Source organism: Anabrus simplex, chromosome 4 (assembly GCF_040414725.1).
Source record: "Anabrus simplex isolate iqAnaSimp1 chromosome 4, ASM4041472v1, whole genome shotgun sequence".
Lineage (NCBI taxonomy): Eukaryota > Metazoa > Arthropoda > Insecta > Orthoptera > Tettigoniidae > Anabrus > Anabrus simplex.
The window spans coordinates 387,381,206-387,401,545 of NC_090268.1; the positions used below are offsets into that span (position 1 = coordinate 387,381,206).

A 20,340-nucleotide genomic window follows, 5' to 3' on the forward strand; every position below is an offset into this window, starting at 1 on the left:
AAATAAATCGTTCAACTTCTGGCAAAACACTGTAGTAGGCAAGGCTGCTGGACGCATACTGCCAACTGCCGCAAGTGTGTCAATAGCTGTTGCCACAGCGTGGCTTAGCTCACGACAAGCAGCACTAACTTTCATTTTTGAAAAAGGTGGCAGCCCTACAGATTTTTTTGTAAGCTTTGGTGCAGACCGCAGACGAACAGCAATGCACCGAAATTCACTGCTTAGAATGAAATCACGGACACCAAAGAGTATATAGACTGATATTAACGCGCCAAACAATGCGTAGTGTAATGGGAGCGACGGTCCAGTGACGTCACGACCACAGCTGTCCACTGCGCATCCGTCTCGTGACACCTACCGTCACTCTTCTAGCTACCGTAGGTACAGCGACGATATCTTGCTAGATCAGCTGGCCAGCAGTTATTGGAGAGCCATGTGGTCAACGTGCCGCCATACTAGACTATTTCATAGCCTTTGTGAAAGTGTTAGCTTTCGCTCCTATCAATAGTTCCTTAGTAGGCCTGACAAGGCGGAGTGAACTCCGTTCAAGTCCTCAGTCCAGCGCGGGAACCATACCAGTCACGTCCATTCTCTTTTTTTTTTTTTTTTGCTAGTAGTTTAGCGTCGCCCTAACACATCGAAAGTTTTCGGCGACGCAAGTATGGGGAATTGATAGGATTGGGATTGTAGTGCCCGTAACCGGTATTTACCTGGTGTGAAAATGGGAAACCACGGAATATCCCCTTCTGGGTTGCCGACGGTGGAATTCTAACCCATCATCTCCCGAATGCAAGCTCTCAGCTACGCGTCCCAAACTACACGGCCATCTCGCTCGCTATTATTATTATTATTATTATTATTATTATTATTATTATTATTATTATTATTATTATTATTATTATTATTATTAGCTTGCAGAGTAACCGCTTGTATTAGTGCGCTACGGCTAGGAAGCCAAGCTCCGTATTTCGGAGAAGAGTGGGTTTGACTGTCGACTGTCCTGAAAATGTTTTTCTGTGGTTTTTCCAACAATTTTACACAATTTCATTCACCATCATCCATTCCGACTCGTTGGCTCAATGGTCAGCGTACTGGCCTTCGGTTCAAAGGGTCCCGGGTTCGATTCCCGGCCGGGTCGGAGATTTTAACCTTCATTGGTTAATCCAATGGCCCAGGGTCTGGGTGACTGTGCTGTCCCCAACATCCCTGCAACTCACACACCACACATAATACTATCCTCCACCACAATAATACACAGTTACCTACACATGGCAGATGCCGCCTACCCTCATCGGAGGGTCTCCTTTACAAGGGCTGCACCCAGCTAGAAATAGCCACACGAAAAAGAAGAAGAAAATAATCCATTTTCCTACATCTTCATTAGCTCCTCAAGTGAGTTGGTGTCAGGAAGTTCATCCGTCCGTAAAATCGTGCCATATTATTTCATCTCACATCATCACTGACCCCGTATCGAGAAAATGTACTAAGGGGTGGATATTATAATTATTATTATTACAGTGGGCTTGGCAGACTGATATGTAATAGAAACTTCTGGCTCAGTGAGGAAAGCAACGGGAAACTACCTCACTCCTCATTTCCCTAGTACGCCTCTTCAGTGATGCCTAGGCCATCTATGACAGCTGATGGCGGAGCTGTTGAGGATCCAACCAGCCTTCGGGCTGATGACTAAGCATACATTATTATTATTATTATTATTATTATTATTATTATTATTATTATTATTATTATTATTATTATTATTATTATTATTATTATTATTATTCATAAGTTAGACGTACCAGACATGAAAATAGCGAGGATGATTGGTGGTACAAACAAGCGGGAACAATGGCAGGAGGGTACTAGGACTGAGGAGATAAAGGCTAAGTTAGGAATGAACTCAGTGGATGAAGCTGTGGGGTCATATGAGGCGAATGGAGGAGGGTAGTTTACCTATGAGAATAATGGACTCTGTTATGGAGGGTAAGAAAAGTAGAGGTAAACCAAGACGACGATGGTTAGCCTCGGTTTCTAACGATTTAAAGATAGAGGTATAGAACTAAACGAGGCTACATCACTAGTTGCAAATAGAGGAGTGTGGTGACATTTACGGAGACTGAACGCTAAAAGGCATAACGGTCTATAATTATCATGCATGTTATTGTTATTATTTGTATTAGTAGTAGTTGGCTAGTACTGTAGGGGTACTGTAGCAGTGGGCCCTAGTAGTAATAGTAGTAGTATGTGGTTGATCTTTGGACTAGGATGACAGACAGATAAATGTTGAAGGGGAAGGCATGAGTGTTACATATGAGATATGACACACAATTATTGCTCATTTCATTCTGGCCACTGAACCCAGTCCACTCTGAGAAATCCCCACTTCCTCAAGAACAACAGCTGATGAGCCACAAGATAAGAACACGCCAGGCAATTACTTGGAGGTCGAAAACCCTTCCCATTTCTGAAATACTGATAAGCTTCCCAGGACAAACGAGGCTAGTATCTGTAGAGGAATTTCCAGTTCATGTTTAGAATAACTAGTTCCTCTCACTAGGCCTAAATCGTGCAAGTAAACACACTGAACTTATTTATCGACTGGAGTAAAGACTGAAGTATTATTCAAATAACCTGTGCACTTCGATCACGCAGGGGCCGCCTGGCCGAGACGGTAAAGCGTGCTCGGTTCGCCCGAAAGGAGTTCGAATCCCCGTCAGGAAGTAGTAAAATTTAAGAAACGAGATTTCCACTTCCGAAGGTGCACATGGCTCTGAGGTTCACTCAGAGTACACAAAAAATGAGTACCATGTTAATTCCTGGGGGCAAAGGCGGCCGGGCATAGAGCTAACCACTCCACCCCATCACGTACCGAGGTTACGAATGGTGGAAGTCTTTACCTTCCATCCCTCCAAGGGCCTTCATGGCCTGTGCGGAGAACACGCCCGGGAGAGTTGGCCGTGCGGATAGAGGCGCGTGGTTGTGAGCTTGCATCCGGGAGATAGTGGGTTCGAAACACACTGTCGGCAGCACTGAAGATGGTTTTATGTGATTTACCATTTTCACACCAGGCAAATGCTGGGACTATACCTTAATTAAGGCCACGTAAGCTTCCTTCACACTCCTAGGCCTCTCTTATCCTATCGTCGCCGTAAGACTTAGGCCTATCTGTGACGGTGCGACGTAAACCAAATAGAAAAACGTCGATCACGTACATAATAATGAGTTGTAACAACATAGTTCAACAACAAAAGCATAGCCTATAAAATATAGATAGACCGATGCCAGTTTTCGTCGATACTTAACACAATGTAGTATGATGATGTTCTTGTTTTTTTTACGTCCCACTAACTAATTCTGACAGTTTTCAGAGACACCAAGATGCCGGAATTTTGTCCCACAGGAGTTTTTTACGTGCTCGCAGATCTACCGACACAAGACTGACGTATTTGAGCACCTTCAAATACCACAAGGCTGAGCGAGGATCGATCCTGCAAAGTTGGAGCAAATACAGTAGAGAAAATACGCGACACTCAGCGAGATATCGAGGGACAGCTATTAGAGCTCTCTCTAGCGGGTAGACCTGAGAACTGCTGATTCCGTCATAAGAGCACGTGTATTTGTGTGTGAAGTTTTGGAGTTATTTATGCGTTTTCAGTGAGTTGACATAATTAAATAGTAGCGTGTATCATTCCTTGACATCTCCTCTTAACATGAGGGGAAAGGTATGTGCTATGTTTGGCTGCAGTAACTATGAAGTAGAGAAGAATGCACGCTTCCCTCGTGACAAGAAAATGTAAGTAATATTGTGTTTGCATACATATTCTTCCAGTGACAAAGAGATTTTTATAGTACTTCATAATCATCTGACCTGTTCGACCCATATTTTAACTGACTTAAAATATAATACGCATATTTTATTGTATAGTGCAGCAGTTAACCTTCAATACCGATGTGTTGTTGTAGATGTGATCTGTGGGTTTTGAAATGTCACAGAAGTGATTTGGATAAGGTGTACAAGAAAGAAGGGACGTTACGCTTAAATAAGAATTTATAAGATCTGTTCAGATCATTTCCAGGCCAGCGACTTTAGAAATCCTCGACTATACAGCATATGTTACATTTTTACTCTAATTGTACGTAAATATTCCTCAAAGCATCACTATCGACAACATTTTCAGATTTTTCTTTCTTTTTTCCCTCTTCTCAGATTAAAGCCGGGATTTTATAGATTTTCTTTCTGATAGTAGGCTTCATGTTAAGAGGAAAATTGTCCAGCTTTTAAATGTTAATTCATTGCATCATGTGTGTAAGGAATGTGCCGATACTTTTATTGACAAGTGTCTTAATGTGATGATACAATGTTTTAAACGAGAAAAAAAAAGACAAATCTAACCGTAAAAGTTCAGGCAGGAATGCTAAAGCAAAGAAAGGAATGCATAAATGAAAGATCAAGCCATTTCACAGCAGCCCATTTCACATCTTGTTTATACGTCTAATTTCAGTCTTTAAATAATAACCTTTTAAATAATTCTTCATTCATTTATCCAGAATTGCTTTAGCAACTTCGAAGTTAATATCTCAATAATTCTTTCTTTCTAGACGTAATTTATTTATCCATTTTCGTATATGCATTTCCATTGATATTTGAATTTAGCGCGACTTTTCAGGTCAAGTCACTAGGAGCGCCACCGTCGAATTGTCTCCCATTTTAACAAGGTTAAGTGTAAGTGTCGCGTATTGTCTCTACTGTATTTGGTTGGAGTCAGAAGGCCAGCGCCTCAACTATCTGAGCCACTCAGCCTGGCAGTACAATAACTTATACCTATATATCTTTTCTTTTGCCGGCCCCGTGGTGTAGGGGGTAGCGTGCCTGCATCTTACTCAGAGGCCCCGGGTTCCATTCCCGGCCAGGTCAGGGATTTTTACATGGATTTGAGGGCTGGTTCGAGGTCCACTCAGCCTACGTGATTAGAATTGAGGAGCTATCTGACGGTGAGATAGCGGGCCCGGTCTAGAAAGCCAAGAATAACAGCCGAGAGGATTCGTCGTGCTGACCGCACGACATCTCGTAATCTGCAGGCCTTCGAGCTCGGCAGCGGTCGCTTGGTAGGCCAAGGCCCTTCAAGGGCTGTAGTGCCATGGGGTTTGGTTTGGTACATGTCTTTTTCATGTGTGTGTGTCTCGATATCGATACTTTCATTCTTGAATTAAAATAGTAAAACACAAATGTCTAGGCCTACATACAATATTTTTTATGAACTAGGCATTCTCATGTTAACACTTCAATATCTGTATAGGCTAATTAGATTAAGTTATAGCCTATGCTAAAGGTGCTGATATTTTTACAATAAGTTGCATCCTTGCTTCTGATTCGACAGCTTAAACAGACCACAGGATTTGATTACTGAAAGTTTCTATTACAGGCTATTAGCTGCCACGAGTCCGGCTCCATGGCTAAATGGTTAACGTGCTGGCCTTTGGTCACAGGGGTCCCGGGTTCGATTCCCGGCAGGGTCGGGAATTTTAACCATATTGGGTTAATTTCGCTGGCACGGGGGCTGGGTGCCTGTGTCGTCTTCATCATCATTTCATCCTCATTGCGACGCGCAGGTCGCCTACGGGAGTCAAATCAAAAGACCTGCGTCTTGCGAGCCGAATTTGTCCTCGGAGACTCCCGGCACTAAAAACCGCACGCCATTTCATTTCAGCGGCCACGAAATTTGATAACGAAACGGACTCCACTCAACCTCGGGATGTCAACTGAGTAGAGTGGGGTTCGATTCCCACCTAAGCCATCCTTGAAGTCGTTTCCCGTGGTCTCCCACTTCTACCCCAGGCAAATGCCGGAATGGTACCTAATTTAAGGCCACGGTCGCTTCCTTCCCTCTTTCTTGTCTATTCCTTCCGATCTTCTTATTCCCCAACAAGGCCTCTGTTCAGCATAGCAGGTGAGGTACTGATCCACCTTCCCAGTTTTATCGCCCCACCAAAGTCTCACGCTACAGTGCATTGCCTTTGAGGCGGTATAGCTGTGAATTTACTTGCAGTAAGTGAATTATTCCGTACAGCTCCGGAACCAGGTTCCAATTATGAATAATCTTGTACCAGAATTTAAAATTCTTGAGAGACCTGGGAATTGAAGCACCTCAGATGTCTATCCCAAGATAAGAGAGGAGGAAAATAGGCCTACACCATTATGGGTCAAAGAATTATTTTTTTCCTAATTGGGGAGATTCTGTTCGAAAGGTGCTATTTCCACTTCCAAAAAATTAATCATTATTTCGTCCACGTGCACTACAGTAGTTGAATATTATGTATCGATTGTCATGACTCATGAGCAATTCAGACCAGGAAGATGTAACTTGATTCCTTAAAATCTTTCTTGCTTTCCTACTTAATCTGTTTACTCTCCAGGGTTGGTTTTACCCTCGCACTCAACAAGGGATTCCAACTCTACCGCTCCAAAGGCAGTGTCCTGGAGCGTGAGACTTTCGGTCGGGGGGATACAACTGGGTTGGAGGACTAGTGCTTCGCCCAGGCGGCCTCAGCAGCTATGCTGAACCGGGGTCTTGTGGGAGGTTGGTAAGATTGGAAGGGATAGGCAAGGAAGAGGGAAGGAAGCGGCCTTGGCCTTAAATTAGGTATCATCCCGGCATTTGCCTGGAGAAAAAATGGGAACCACGGAAAACCACTTCGAGGATGGCTGAGGTTGACCTCTCGAGGCTAAGTGGATCCCGTTCCAGCACTCATATCACTAGAGTCCGGATTATTAGGTTCTGATAGGTTAGAATGCAAACATACTTTAGCCAGTAACAAGCATACCCTACACTGTACAACGGTTATGCTATGAGATTTGCATAAATATTAGGGGTACAACCTATAGAACTCCTTGAATTGATGCTACTCTTTCTACATTATGGTACAACGGGTTGCATGACACTTCCTACAAACCAAATTACTTTGCATTCTAACCTATTACCACCTAAAAATCCGAGGTCTATCACTCTTCAAATGTCGTGGCAGAGCCGGAATTTGAATCCGAGCCTCTGGAGGTAGCAGCTAATCACACTAACCACTACACCACAGGGCGGACATTCCTTAAAATTTGTGCCAAACCCGGTAAAGGGTACGTTCCGTGTACCTTTTATTTTACGTTTGTTGCCCTTTCTTAAGGTGGGAACAGCACCTTTTCAACAGACACTCCTCACTTATTCTTTTCTTTATAAAATTACACAGTCGAACCTCGATATCTCGAGCCTTCATTACTCGAATTTTCAGTATCTCGAAGTAACTTAAATTTCCCTGCCGTTTGTCCTATTCTTCACGTGTATTTGTTTCTCTATTACTCGAAATTCGGTTACATGAATTTCTCGATTTCTCGAAGCAAACATATCCTCCCTTGAAAGAAAAAGTACTTTATAACTCGAATCTTGTGCAACTTTACCTGTGCAATACGTCATTTGGGTTTGTGAGGTACAGTTAACAACTAATTTACAGTGATCCTGGGAGCTAATATGACGGGAACCGAAAAACTAAAACTTCTAATGATCGGAAAATCGTCTAAGCCTCGGTGTTTCTCGGGTGTGAATTAATTACCGGTCACGTACGAAAAGCAATTCCCGAAGTCGCGCATGACAAGCTCCGTCTGGGCTACGTGGTATTGACGAGAAGTTTCAACGTAAAAGAAGGAAAGGTTAACAGTAACGAACAGAATAGACTAACGGATTTTTTCCAAAGGTGTTAGCGGAGGTATGTTTCTTGTTTCACTACTGTATGTACAGTACTGTACCTGACTTCTAAAATGTTACTATAATAAGGGTTATAATTAAAGTGATGCCGTAAAATAGTTTGTATATTTTTAAATACTGTTAAAAGTAATGTATTCAATATAAGTCCGTAGATAGGCCTACATATGATTCAATTATGTGCTATAGGCCTACATGCTCGAAAACGGCATTCTCTATATCTCGAAATTTCGATAACCCGTAATAAAATTTAGCTCCCGAGGTGGTTAGAGATACTGAGGTTCCACGGTACTTTCCTCTTTAATCTGGCGAAGAAAAATCTACTCTCCCTACGTTCACTATAAAAACTTAGAATGTGAGAAATTGCGTTTCGCAGTAGAAACGGCTTCTATTTGTACGTAATTTAAGAGCAGGCGTACGTGATGACATAGCGTAAAAGTCATAAATTAGCATGATCAAGCAACACAGACTATCGACAGTAGGAGGCAGCACATAGGCTACAAAAGAAGCTATAAAGTAACAAATTTAGTCTACAGTTTCAAGAGTAATACATAGGGACAGTCGAAATAATTTTCGCCATTACTTCAAAATATAAACTTGCTAACATCCAGTGCGTACTATTTTCCATGCCCATTTGACAGAACCTCCATTCTTATATATGGTTTTTATCATAACTTAAAAACTATTGAAGGTATTTGTATCAAATTCTGCCTGGAAGTGTATATTATTTATACATGCTCTAAGTTCACTTCTTTGTCATCAGCTAGGCTTGTTTTTTTAAAACAGAAGAATTGACATACAGGTTAACGATTATATGATTTGGCCTAAATCTCTAAGTTGCGTATTTCAGCAAAAGGATGAATTCGAACCAGAAAACTTATAAGGCCTACTATCTGAACTACTCAGCCCGGCTTAGCTTCAGACAGCTAATATGCACATTTGATTCAGGCCTAAATTTTTATTATTAACAGCAAAAGCTACTTGCCTCCCATAGATAGAGGTTGCCCAGTAGACAAAACATTCCGAACTGCAGCTATAATACATAACAGTTACTTATACAACATTCTCAAAAGAGCAACCGGACCCTTAAGAGTTATCAAGGCCATCGTGTTCATAAGTTGATTGTATAGCCTGAACAGCTTATAGAACTGTGCAAAATTTGGATGTTGTTGTGCCTCTAGCTCCGACCATAAGAAGACTGCTTCTATAGATGTTAACTGATATTTTGTTTTGTAGTATGGAACTGTTGGTTCGTAGACATGGTACTTCTCTTTACAAACATCCACTGGTTGAGTTTCGGAGGTCTCAGTTCTAACTATCGAGTCAATATCATGGAACCACGAGTTGAACCAGCTGGAATGGCTATCATACCTATCCACTAGCAGGACTCATCGAGCGCAAGTCCATGTATTTCCTCGTGTACTTTCAAATCAATCAAATCAAAATCTCTTTATTTGCAAATGAGGTGTCTACCTCGGTGGCAAATGGTACACTAAAATACATTATTGTCAAGCACTAAATTTTAAATTAACAGGAGACGAAGAAAATTTTTCTAGAGTACAATATTATACAATTTATGCTAATAATTTTTTCTATTAAACACACACATCATCCTTAATAAATTTATATTGTTTACAAAATTCTACTTATAATATCTTACGAACATAGTCAACTCATATACAGTACGGTATGTGAAATTACTTCTAATAATACTATACAACTGGTATAAGATTAAAATTAACACTGAATTTATTTACATATTTATATTTTACCCATTTTGGAACCTAAGTAGCATAACGACCTGCTGCGTCTTAACCAGAGCCCCTTTTGCCACCACTTTTCAGAGTTCCTGAAGGGCCTTCACAGCTACCGTAGCGGTCCCAGGGCCCTCGAAGTCCCCACTGTACTTCACCCCTACAGGCAGTCCCCTACTTGGGCTGTCCAAACTCCTTAGACCAGGGGATGGAATTAATTTAATCACACACATTTATTATTTACAATATCCTGCACTGGTCGAATGCCCTCTAACATTTAATTTATTATCTCTGTTGTTGTTTATTCTCTTCTTGAATATCTGTACAGATTTTGGAAAAGGATCAAACACTACCCCTGGTAAACTGTTCTACTCCTTCACGCCCTTCCCAATGAAAGAAAATTTACCCCAATCGCTTCTGCTAAAATTCCTTCTAATTTTGTACTTGTGGTCAGTTCTACCAATATAATTATTTTCCAACCGAAGCCTCTCACGGATATCTCCCCATGCTTCTTCTCCTGTATAGGCTCTATATAATCCTATAAGTCTAGTTTTCTCCCTTCTCTTACTTAAAGTTTCCCACCCAAGTTCCTTTAACATTTCTGATACACTACTCTTTCTCCTGAAATCCCCTGTTACAAACCTTGCTGCTTTCTATAGGCCTGTTGACGATACCTTAAAGCATCAGCGATCAAGGTCCGAATACGGTGACAACGGGCATTTCTAAGGAATTCACCATGTTTGCAGGCCTAATTACCAGGCTTTAAAACATATTCTTGAAAGTAGTTAAAAAATAATAGACAAACAAAAATTCGGCATTACAACACAGTCATAAAACCAACAGTCCATTACACAAGTTAAACGCTGGCCCTCGATAGAATAAAACTTGAAGAAATCAAAAAAGAAGAAAGGAAGATCATTAGGAATATCTTAGAAGCAAGATGCACCCAAGAAGGTTACAGGTTACAAGCAATCAAAATAACTGAAAAGTTCTCAAATATCGAAATTGACATTAGGAAAATAAATTCTTCGGTCATCCCACTAGATTGCCATAAAGTCGATTGACGAAAAGGATAATAGATTATGTAACCTCACTTAAGAACTCAACACCCTGGCTAATGAACTTCGAAAGGACCTCAAAAACGCAGACATAAGTTCAACAGACATTCTAGAAAGAAACATCTTTAGACAAAAAGTAAACGATTGGGAAGCTACGCCAGAGCAACCACAACAAAAACAGTACAGACCAAAGTAGTCGAAAGAACGTAAACAAGCCTTCTTGGAAAGAATGAAAGCCTATTGGAACATCAAGAAAACCCACAGAAGAATTAATTGAGTTATTTGCTTAACCTCTTCCAATATTGGGAGAATTCGCTACTACTACTAATAATAATAATAATAATATGGACATAACTACCACGTGCAAACATTTTAATGTGACCCGTTTAGGTTGCCTGCATGTCAGTTTCGATATTCTGTTTTTCGTTACCAGATAGCAGAGAAACCGGATCTCTGTTGGGTAGGGACTATAATTAAGTTGCGTCCTATGGTTCTCTACAACTAAGGCGTATCCATGCGCATTAATCAATTTTATTTTATATAACAACATGCTGTATTACTTAAGATGAGGCTAATATTTCATGGGTATACTGAACATGCATACATTGAATGTTTCAACAAGGGAGTTGTAAGTGAACATTCTTTTTTCCCACACTAGAAATGACACTAACACCGACAAATTTTGTCTATGTTCGTAGCATGGTTAAAAATGTTTGAGGAATTCAGTATTATGTGCAACCTCTGGGCATTGGATTTACAGTGATTAGGTTATATTTGATTTATATTTACAAATTGGAGTCTTGGCATTTTTTGTTTTTGTTTTTTGCTTCTAAAAAATGTTTCCTTGTTAATGGTGCCTCTCCTATGTTTTTCTTAAGGGTGAATTCAGAATAGACCTAACTTAGTTGATTTGGTTCGCTTGTTAAAAAAAAGATATAGGCCTAGACTACTAGGCCTACCTCTTGTGGCCGTCAACTGACGTGTCTCAAAATCTCTCTCAAAATCGTAAACAACCGACGAAATCCCAGCATGGGACGCAACTTAGGCCTACCTGCTCCCCAGCTGGACCATCTTATGGCTGAGGTTTAATTAATTTTATCGGGGAAACACCATCAAATGTGACACCAGGGATCTTTTACTTGCCGGTATCGTACGACATGGAGGTAGTGTGAAATGGATATTTTTCTCACCCTTGAAAAATCCCACTACTTCTGCCGCGTTCTAACCCGTGATCTTGGAATCCTTATACCAACATTCTATCACTGATCCACAGAGGGAGCTATACGAGAGACGTAGACGATAATGCTTAAATCTGAATATTATTTCACAAGTAGACTACTAGGTAATAATGAATGTTAACAAATACAGTAGAGACAATACGCGACACTTACGGATTTAGCCTTGCTAAAATGGGAGACAATTCGACAGTGGCGCTTCTAGTGACTTGACCTGAAAAAATCGCGCTAAATTCAAATATCAATGGAAATGTATATACGGAAATGGATAAATAAATTACGTCTAGAAAGAAAGTGTTATTGAGATATTAACTTAGAAGTTGCTAAAGCAATTCTGGATAAATGAATGAAGGATTATTTAAAAGGTTATTATTCAAAGACTGAAATTAGACATATAAACAAGATGTGAAATGGACTGCTGTGAAATGGCTTGATCCTTCATTTATGCATTACTTTTTTAGCTTTAGCATTCCTGCCTGAACTCTTAGGTTGGATTTGTCTTTTTTCTCATTTAAAAACATTGTATCATCACATTAAGACACTTGTCAATAAAAATATCGGCACATTCCTTACACACATGATGCAATGAATTAACATTTAATAGCTGGACAATTTTCCTCTTAACATGAAGCCTACTAACAGAAAGAAAATCTATAAAATCCCGGCTTTAATCTGAGAAGAGGGATAAAAGAAAGAAAAGTATGAAAATGTTGTCGATAGTGATGCTTTGAGGAATATTTACATACAATTAGAGTAAAAATGTAACATACCCTTGGCTGTATAGTCGAGGACTTCTAAAGTCGCTGGCCTGGAAATGAACAGATCTTATAATTCTTATATAAGCGTAACGCCCCTTCTTTCTTGTACACCTTATCCAAATCACTTCTGTGACATTTCAAAACCCACAGATCACACCTACAACACATCGGTATTGAAGGTTAACTGCTGCACTATACAATAAAAAATGCGTATTACATTTTAAGCCAGTTAAAATAAGGGTCAAGCTGGTCAGAAGATTATCAAGTACTATAAAGATCTCTGTCACTGGAAGAATATATATGCAAACACAATATTACTTACATTTTCTTGTCACGAGGGAACCTGAAGGACGACCGCGCACGCTACTATTTAATTATGCCAACTCACTGAAAACGTATAAATAACATCAAAAACTTCACACAAAAATACACGTGCTGTTATGACAGAATCAGTAGTTTTCAGGTCTACTCGCTAGAGAGAGCTCCAATAGCTGTGCCTCGATATCTCGCTCAGTGTCGCGTATTGTCTCTGCTGTATTTGATGTTAAGTATGCAGAATGTCGTTTGACAAGGAAGTGGCTATTGTAGCCTACTATTGGGATATCAAAATTTGATATTTTGTAATTTGAGCAACTGAAAACTTTAAATTACCCTTAAATATAGGAAAGCGTTTGTCCTAATACAAAAGTGTTGGAAAATGCAGGCGAATTTGCACAGATGGCCCCCAGATAGCTGAATTTGCCGTTAGTAGAAAATAACCATCAGTTTATTCCAGTATGTCTGGGGGTCTTTAGAGGATTTACTTCGGGTTTTGTAAGGACTGTATCCTAACATTATATGATTTACGTGAAAATATCACCTCGGGATCCACCGGTATTCAAGCCTCGGCCCACTGTATAGAAAGACGGCAGCTAAGTCATAATATTCATCACACCCTCTTCCCAAAAAAATTCTGGTTAAGTGGGTGGGAGAAAAATTGTTTCGGTGGTGAAAATCTGCCATTATTATATTGCGGCTCTTGGGTAAGTTATATTTTTAATGAGGACAATCTCTTTCAAGAGCTAAAGCACGTTAATAGAAATGAGGAAGCACAAATAAACAGCTTGAGATTGGCAGGACAATAAAAATGTTGTAATAATACTTGTTCTATTGTAACATCCATGAAAGAGACTTCCTACGTCATGTTTTCACAGACGTCCTAATTCCCCCTCTCTACCTCGTCTCGATCCCCTCTACCCTCCCAACGTGTTGACGGAAGATTGCTTTATTTTTCATGGACTTAAACGTGGTTGTTAGACTGTCACGGGGACTTTGGCGTGATACCCTTGTTTCTCAGCCACCCATTGACCCACGTGACCGAAGCTGACCGGGCGTTTTCTTAATTCAGAGGGGCGGGGAAATGTTTAACTTCTCCTCCATTAAACAATATAAGGACACGACCCAATAATAAATCAGCGCTAAGGGAAGACGAAGCTCTACGGGACTCAACCACCTGTGAGCGAAAAGATTTAGTTGTAATAATCGTTGTATGGCGGGGAGAGGGAAGCCCGCTTCCTGTAGCCAATCAAAAGCTCGCTGTGGGGATAAGCTTTGTCAACATTCCCCCTCCCAAACGCACAAGGCAAGGCGGGCGAGAGAGATTCCTCCTCCATTGGTCCTCATAGCGGTGTCGCGCATGCTCTGTGACGGCGCGGTGTTGCTGGAGTGAATGATAGGGGAGTTTAGGGTTCATTATCTAAGTGAGTGTTTCACCAGAGTGAGTGCGTGAGATATAATTGTGTGGAGTCGAGTCAGTCATGATGGACCGTCAGAGACAGTCTGAGGAACCCGCCAGGCCGCGAGGCGTCTACAGCATCGACCAGATACTCGGCACTGCCAGGACACAGGACGACGCCAAAGACGCCGGTAAGACGACACACATTTGTAAAAAAAATTACAAATATTATTTTTTGATTATTTTGTTGTACTTTCAGTAGACATCATTGTCTGGTCGTGTTTGTTTTCCTGATATAGGCTAGCAGATGTTGATTTTGCAGTAGTGCATAATATTTAGCATTTGTTTATAGTTTGTTTCTATCCAATACACACGCAAGGAATTCTACTAAATTATCTGGTGAAGAATATTAAACTGCAGTTTAACATATAATTTTGAGTTAGGCTAAAATATTTTATTTTGAAACGATTTCTGTTTTTAAATTTATCTTATTCTTCTTTCGTTTCTCTTTCATATTTCTTTTCAATTATATACCGGTATTCAACTTGTGTCTTGCGATCGAATAAACAATCAGGTGTAGGTATTCATATGCAATGACTTTCAACTTTCTTCCGCGGTAATTAAGTCTGGAATCTCTTCCTTATTTTCTTTATCATTTTCTCAGATACCGATCTGTTATTATTTTCTCAAACTGTGCTGAGTATTCATCTTTCTAGACATTATTTTCTATAAAAGCACGACCAAGTTGAGAGAATTTCAGCATGCAAACATTTTAAATGTCAGTTTAATTAGTTAATTTCGATATAATTCTGTATTGAAAAAGGTAATATGTAATAGGTAAATTCTTCCTCCTGGTTGATCATTTTTATGGGTGCGCAGAAATTTCATAGTCAAGAATTAACCCATTCGTGTTTTGTAATGCACTGATCTTTCTGTAAGCAGCTGTAGAGTTGACTAAGTGTTACCATGTTATTGGGTTGGACCTCAAGATGATGTATGCAAGGAACGGCAAAAATAACCGTATGATTTTTTTTACAAGTAATAACAAGTTCTGACATAACTGTGAGTTTGAAATTCTACCAATTTGTACACAAGTTACAGCGTCATTCTTCTTTATAAAAGCGTAGCATATTTAAGGTTTTATACAGTCCTTAGAAACAAAAGTATGATTATGACTTGTAGAATTAAATTCAAATTCCAGAACACTCATTACGTTGTTAGTTTCTTTTATTTATGTAACTTAACCTGATCCGAAATGGGGTTTCAAAACGTCAGAGAATAATTAATTTACCTCATTTTACAAAATAACAACCATTAGTTGTGTTCGTAATAATAAGTTAACGATTGCAATGCAGTTCAAAACATGGTTTCTGAGAATGACTATGAAATGACTTATTTTTAAAATATTTTAATCACAATAACATTCTAATTTAGACTCTAAGATGCTCTCTACTTCATAAAAAATCATGGTTGTTCCCTACGTGTCACAAAGTAGACCAGCGATCTTCAGTTTGTTCATCTAAAATTTCTCTTAAAAACATGATACAGTTGGCCCATCAAGAGCTCTTTTTTTCTTGATTTGCAAAACCAAGAAACGTAAAAGAAGAACTTCTTGTTCTCTGCTATATTATCTGTGTGATATGGATTCTATCTGAGAGTTTCTAAAAGTTGTAATTATTAATTTAGTGTTGTGTTATTATTTCAATCATCTTTACCATGTAAGGTCGCTGATTATATCTTCTCAATTGGGTTATGCATCGTCAAGTGACATTTAGCCTACTCTATACCTGTATACCTCTCTTTGCCCATCATGAACAGTATCTTGATCAATATTTTGAATTATGATAACTTTAATCACGCAGGCTCATGTTTTAGTAAATGCGATTAGCAATTATAGTAGGCCATTTATTACGGTAAACCAAATATAGGACAATATTTCATTTGCTCCATGCACCTCATTGTAGGCCTGTATTAGTTCTTATAAATAGTTGGCGAACAGATGAAGTTCATTTATCGGTGCTGGTCTTTTTTTCTGTTTCTAACGAAATATGTTGTACACAGGAAAATACATATTTTCAAAATAATTGCATTGAATTGCTAGCCATTGATTTGAGAGTCTTCCTCCCAAGGCTGGACTAAAATTTTTTGTGACAGATGTTCTATCTATAATCTAATTGTCGTGTTCATTTTTCCTAAGGGCAAGCAACTGTCAATGTAGTATATAATTTTTGTTTGACAAAGCACCATTCCCACCCACCACTAGGGGGAGCTGATCGGGGGATCTCCACCCTCTCATACATTGAAACAGCAAAATTGGACTATAAAGAACAATAATCGTGACAGTTGTAACTATTAACAACGTTATATCATGAGTTATTGGTTATGCATAGCCCGCATTAAAACAAATGCCAGTACTTCTAAAGGTGGGCCTAGTTTTAGTGCACCGTCTCATTTTGTTTAGGCACTAAATTCTCTGTGCGCAAAGGTAGGACTTCCATTATTTGAAGCGTTCATCAACAGACCAGTTGTAGAAATAACACTTGTTTGTGTAGGTGCTAAATTGCAAAATTCTTGTAGTAAATTACTGTGTAAGTTTACTCAAGGACATTCCAAAAATTCAAGATGGCGGTCCAGCAATATTTAAGGCATAACTTGAGTTTGGCTTAACCGTTACGAAAAGCGGTGTTATAATAAATATGCATGTGGAGCTAAATATATCGATGGAAAATTATTCTTGTATGTATCACTCATAACTCTGAGGTGATAAGTATCCTAACTTAAATAATCGGATTGCTTTTTGACCTCCTGGTGGGCCCAGTTCTACGGGACAAATGGACCGCCACTATGAGCTATATAATTCGATTTCAACACAAAATTTGCTCAAGTCCGTGACTTAATTGAACTGTCTGGAGCAAGGCAAACATATTTATTTTTAGTTTTATGTAGATGTTGATACCATTATCATAGCCACAGGACCTGCGGTTTTACATGATCCAAACCACGGGAACGGAACTTACTATTTTAAATATTCCATTTGCATTCGCGCGGCCGCTATGGTGTGGAGTAGCCTTACCAACGTTCATAAGTAAGAATCAGGAATAGCCTGTAAATTTCACTCACTAGGCACAATTTACTTTCAGTTAGGCCTATTTATACACATAGGCCCTAATGTAGTGTATTGTATGAATGGCATTACTCTTACACACTTTTTACAGCATACGAAACTAACCTTGTGTGATTCATTTGAATGATACAATTTCTTAAAAATGAATCCATGAAAAAATGAAATGGTGTATGGCTTTAAGTGCCGGGAGTGTCCGAGGACATGTTCGGGAACTCTGTGACCGAAGGCCAGCGGGTTAACCATTTAGCCATGGGGCCGGACGATGAATCCATAAGTCGACCTAATTCAGCTTGCTGGGAAATAGGCTTGGCTATTTTCACGAGCAGTGAGATAACAAAAATAGTTATTTGCTTTACGTCCCACTAACTACTTTTACGATTTTCGGAGTCGCCGAGGTGCCGCAATCTAGCCCCACAGGAGTTCTTATACATGCCAGTAAAACTACCAACACGAGGGTGACGTATTTGAGCACCTTCAAATACCACCGGACTGAGCCAGGATCGAACCTGCCAGATTGGCGTCAGAAGGCCAGCACCTCAACCGCCAGCAGTGAGATCAAAAGCTCCTCCATATTTGTTTCGCCGTCTTTCTTGCAAACGGCGTAGGATGACATTAGTAGACGAATAAGTTTCAGTGGTGTTTTTAAAAGTAGGAAAGATCATAATGTGAAGATAAAGTTGGAATTCAAGAAGACAGACAAATTGGGGCAAATATTCGTTTATAGGAAGAGGAGTTAGGGATTGGAATAATTTGCCAAGGGAGATGTTCAATAAATTTCTAAATTCTTTGCAATTACTTAAGAAAAGACTAGCTAAACATAGGTCTATAGGGAATCTGCCACCTGGGCGACTGACCTAAATGCAAATCAGTGGTGAGTGATTGAAAAAATCTTACTTTGCCTATATTAGCAGAAGTTTTTCTTATCCACACAAGAGGTAAGAAAAAGTAATTCTAAGGTCGAGTATTTTTGTGGCAACTTGTCAACTACCGTACTAATTCGGTAGTCACAACCATTTGGAAGGAATGTTCCTTCGAAAGGAATACACAAATCGGAGCATGCGCACCAGCAATTGTTAGCACTAAAACATCGCAGTCTAGAGAGCTTTCAGCAGAGGGTCACTCTTTGGAATTTTATGTTTCATGCTTAGTCATAATGCCCGGTTACTTGGATGAATAGTCAGGAGGTGCCGGGTTTGATTCGCGGCCCTGTCGGGAACTTTTGTTGCCACGTCTCGTTATTTCCTCTGGGTCGGGAGTTTCCGTTTGTTTCAATACACATATTTTCTACTTAGCTGTTTTAAAAACGGCCACCGCTCAGCTTTTTCCAAAAGCCTGTGCCCAGAGCTCAAAGATCTGTCCTCTCACCACGCCAATTTCAAGATTACAGTGAGGGGAGATTGGCACAGTGTGAAGAATGACTGTGCGTTCCCGTTTCACGCAATAAAGAGAGTATGATTTGGTTTTTATTATTGCTGTATTAATAATGATAATGATAATAATAATAATAATAATAATAATAATAATTTAACAGTAATTGACCTGGCTGAGTGCCTCAGACGGTTGAGGCGCTGGCCTTCTGACCCCAACTTGGCAGATTCGATCTTGGCTCAGTCCGGTGGTACTTGAAGGTGCTCAAATAGGTCTACGTCAGTCTCGTGTCGGTAGATCTACTGGCACGTAAAAGAACTGTAGGACAAAATTCCGGCAAATCAGCGTCTCCATAAACCATCAAACGTAGACTAATACGTGAGACGTAAAACCCAATAACATTATTATTATAACACTAATTGTAAAACAGAACCGTTAATATTCATTTTTATTTTGCAGTGTCATGCAAAACAGAGGATGTGCTTTACGTTTCTTAGTCTATTATTATTATTTTGCTATTTGCTTTACGTCGCACCGACACAGATAGGTCTTATGACGACGATGGGACAGGAAAGGGCTAGGACTGGGAAGGAAGAGGCCGTGGCCTTAATTAAGGTAACCACGGAAAACCATCTTCAGGGCTGCCGACAGTGAGGTTCGAACCCACTATCTCCCGAATATTATTATTATTATTATTATTATTATTATTATTATTATTATTATTAGTAGGGCCTAGTAGTAGTAGTAGTAGTAGTAAATACAGCATATCGTCGCTGTCGGGACAAAACCTCCTGTGTGATAATATTTTCGGAGACATACTGACCTACAGCACATGCATTATGAAGAGGGAGAATGCCTTGACAATACTCACACAATATTGCACCTTAGATGACAGAATCTTTCCGGCCAAAGTTCTAAGATAAAATATTTCACATAGGAGGTTTTGTCCCGACAGCGACGATATGCTTTAATATAAGGTCCTTCATATCTTCAACATAACTTCTTCTTGGCCTTTAAAAGCAGTTTCCTGTGGCTGATACTACGTGTAAATTTAGCCCAGTTTTACGACCGGATGCGCTTCTTGATATCAATCCTATATGGAGGGATGTACTGAGGACTGCGTATTACTGTGATGGTTTTGTAGTGCGGTGTGTTGTATTAGACCTAAATGAAGGTGTGTATTAAGAGTAATACAGACACCCAGCTCCGATCCAAGGGAATTAACTAGATAAAGCTACAATTCCCGTTGCGATCGAGAATGGAACCCAGGGCCGTCTGAACCGAAGACCGGTAAACTGGCTATCCAACCAAGGAGTGCACCATCTCTTTATCCTATGATTGTTTCATTGAATAAAGACATTTAGAAGAGAAGTTTTACATTTAGAGATGGCTATGTGGTCGTCCTGCTATGCTTTATGTTTACTCGCTGTACCTAGTTTTGGTACGTCATCTGCGCTGAACTGCGTTGTAGACTATGTGTTCTGGTGGCATTTGAACTTGCTTTAACTGAGACAGCCTAGCAGGGTGTAACGGAGCTGGGACGCCAGACCCCCACAGGTGTTCAGCAAAATTAGCTAATTTTGT

The 20,340-nt window shown here is 39.8% G+C and overlaps 1 protein-coding gene across 1 annotated transcript in view; it reads left to right on the top strand.

The window, feature by feature from the left end:
- Nucleotides 1–14,346: 14,346 nt before the first annotated feature.
- The window catches only part of LOC136872746 (retinal homeobox protein Rx1-like), a 144,889-nt gene continuing 138,895 nt past the window's right edge, over nt 14,347–20,340 (top strand). The window contains exons 1-2 of the mRNA XM_068227518.1: nt 14,347–14,455; nt 19,029–19,049. Coding sequence (XP_068083619.1) covers nt 14,347–14,455; nt 19,029–19,049 — 130 coding nt within the window. The remainder of the gene's footprint in view (nt 14,456–19,028; nt 19,050–20,340) is intronic.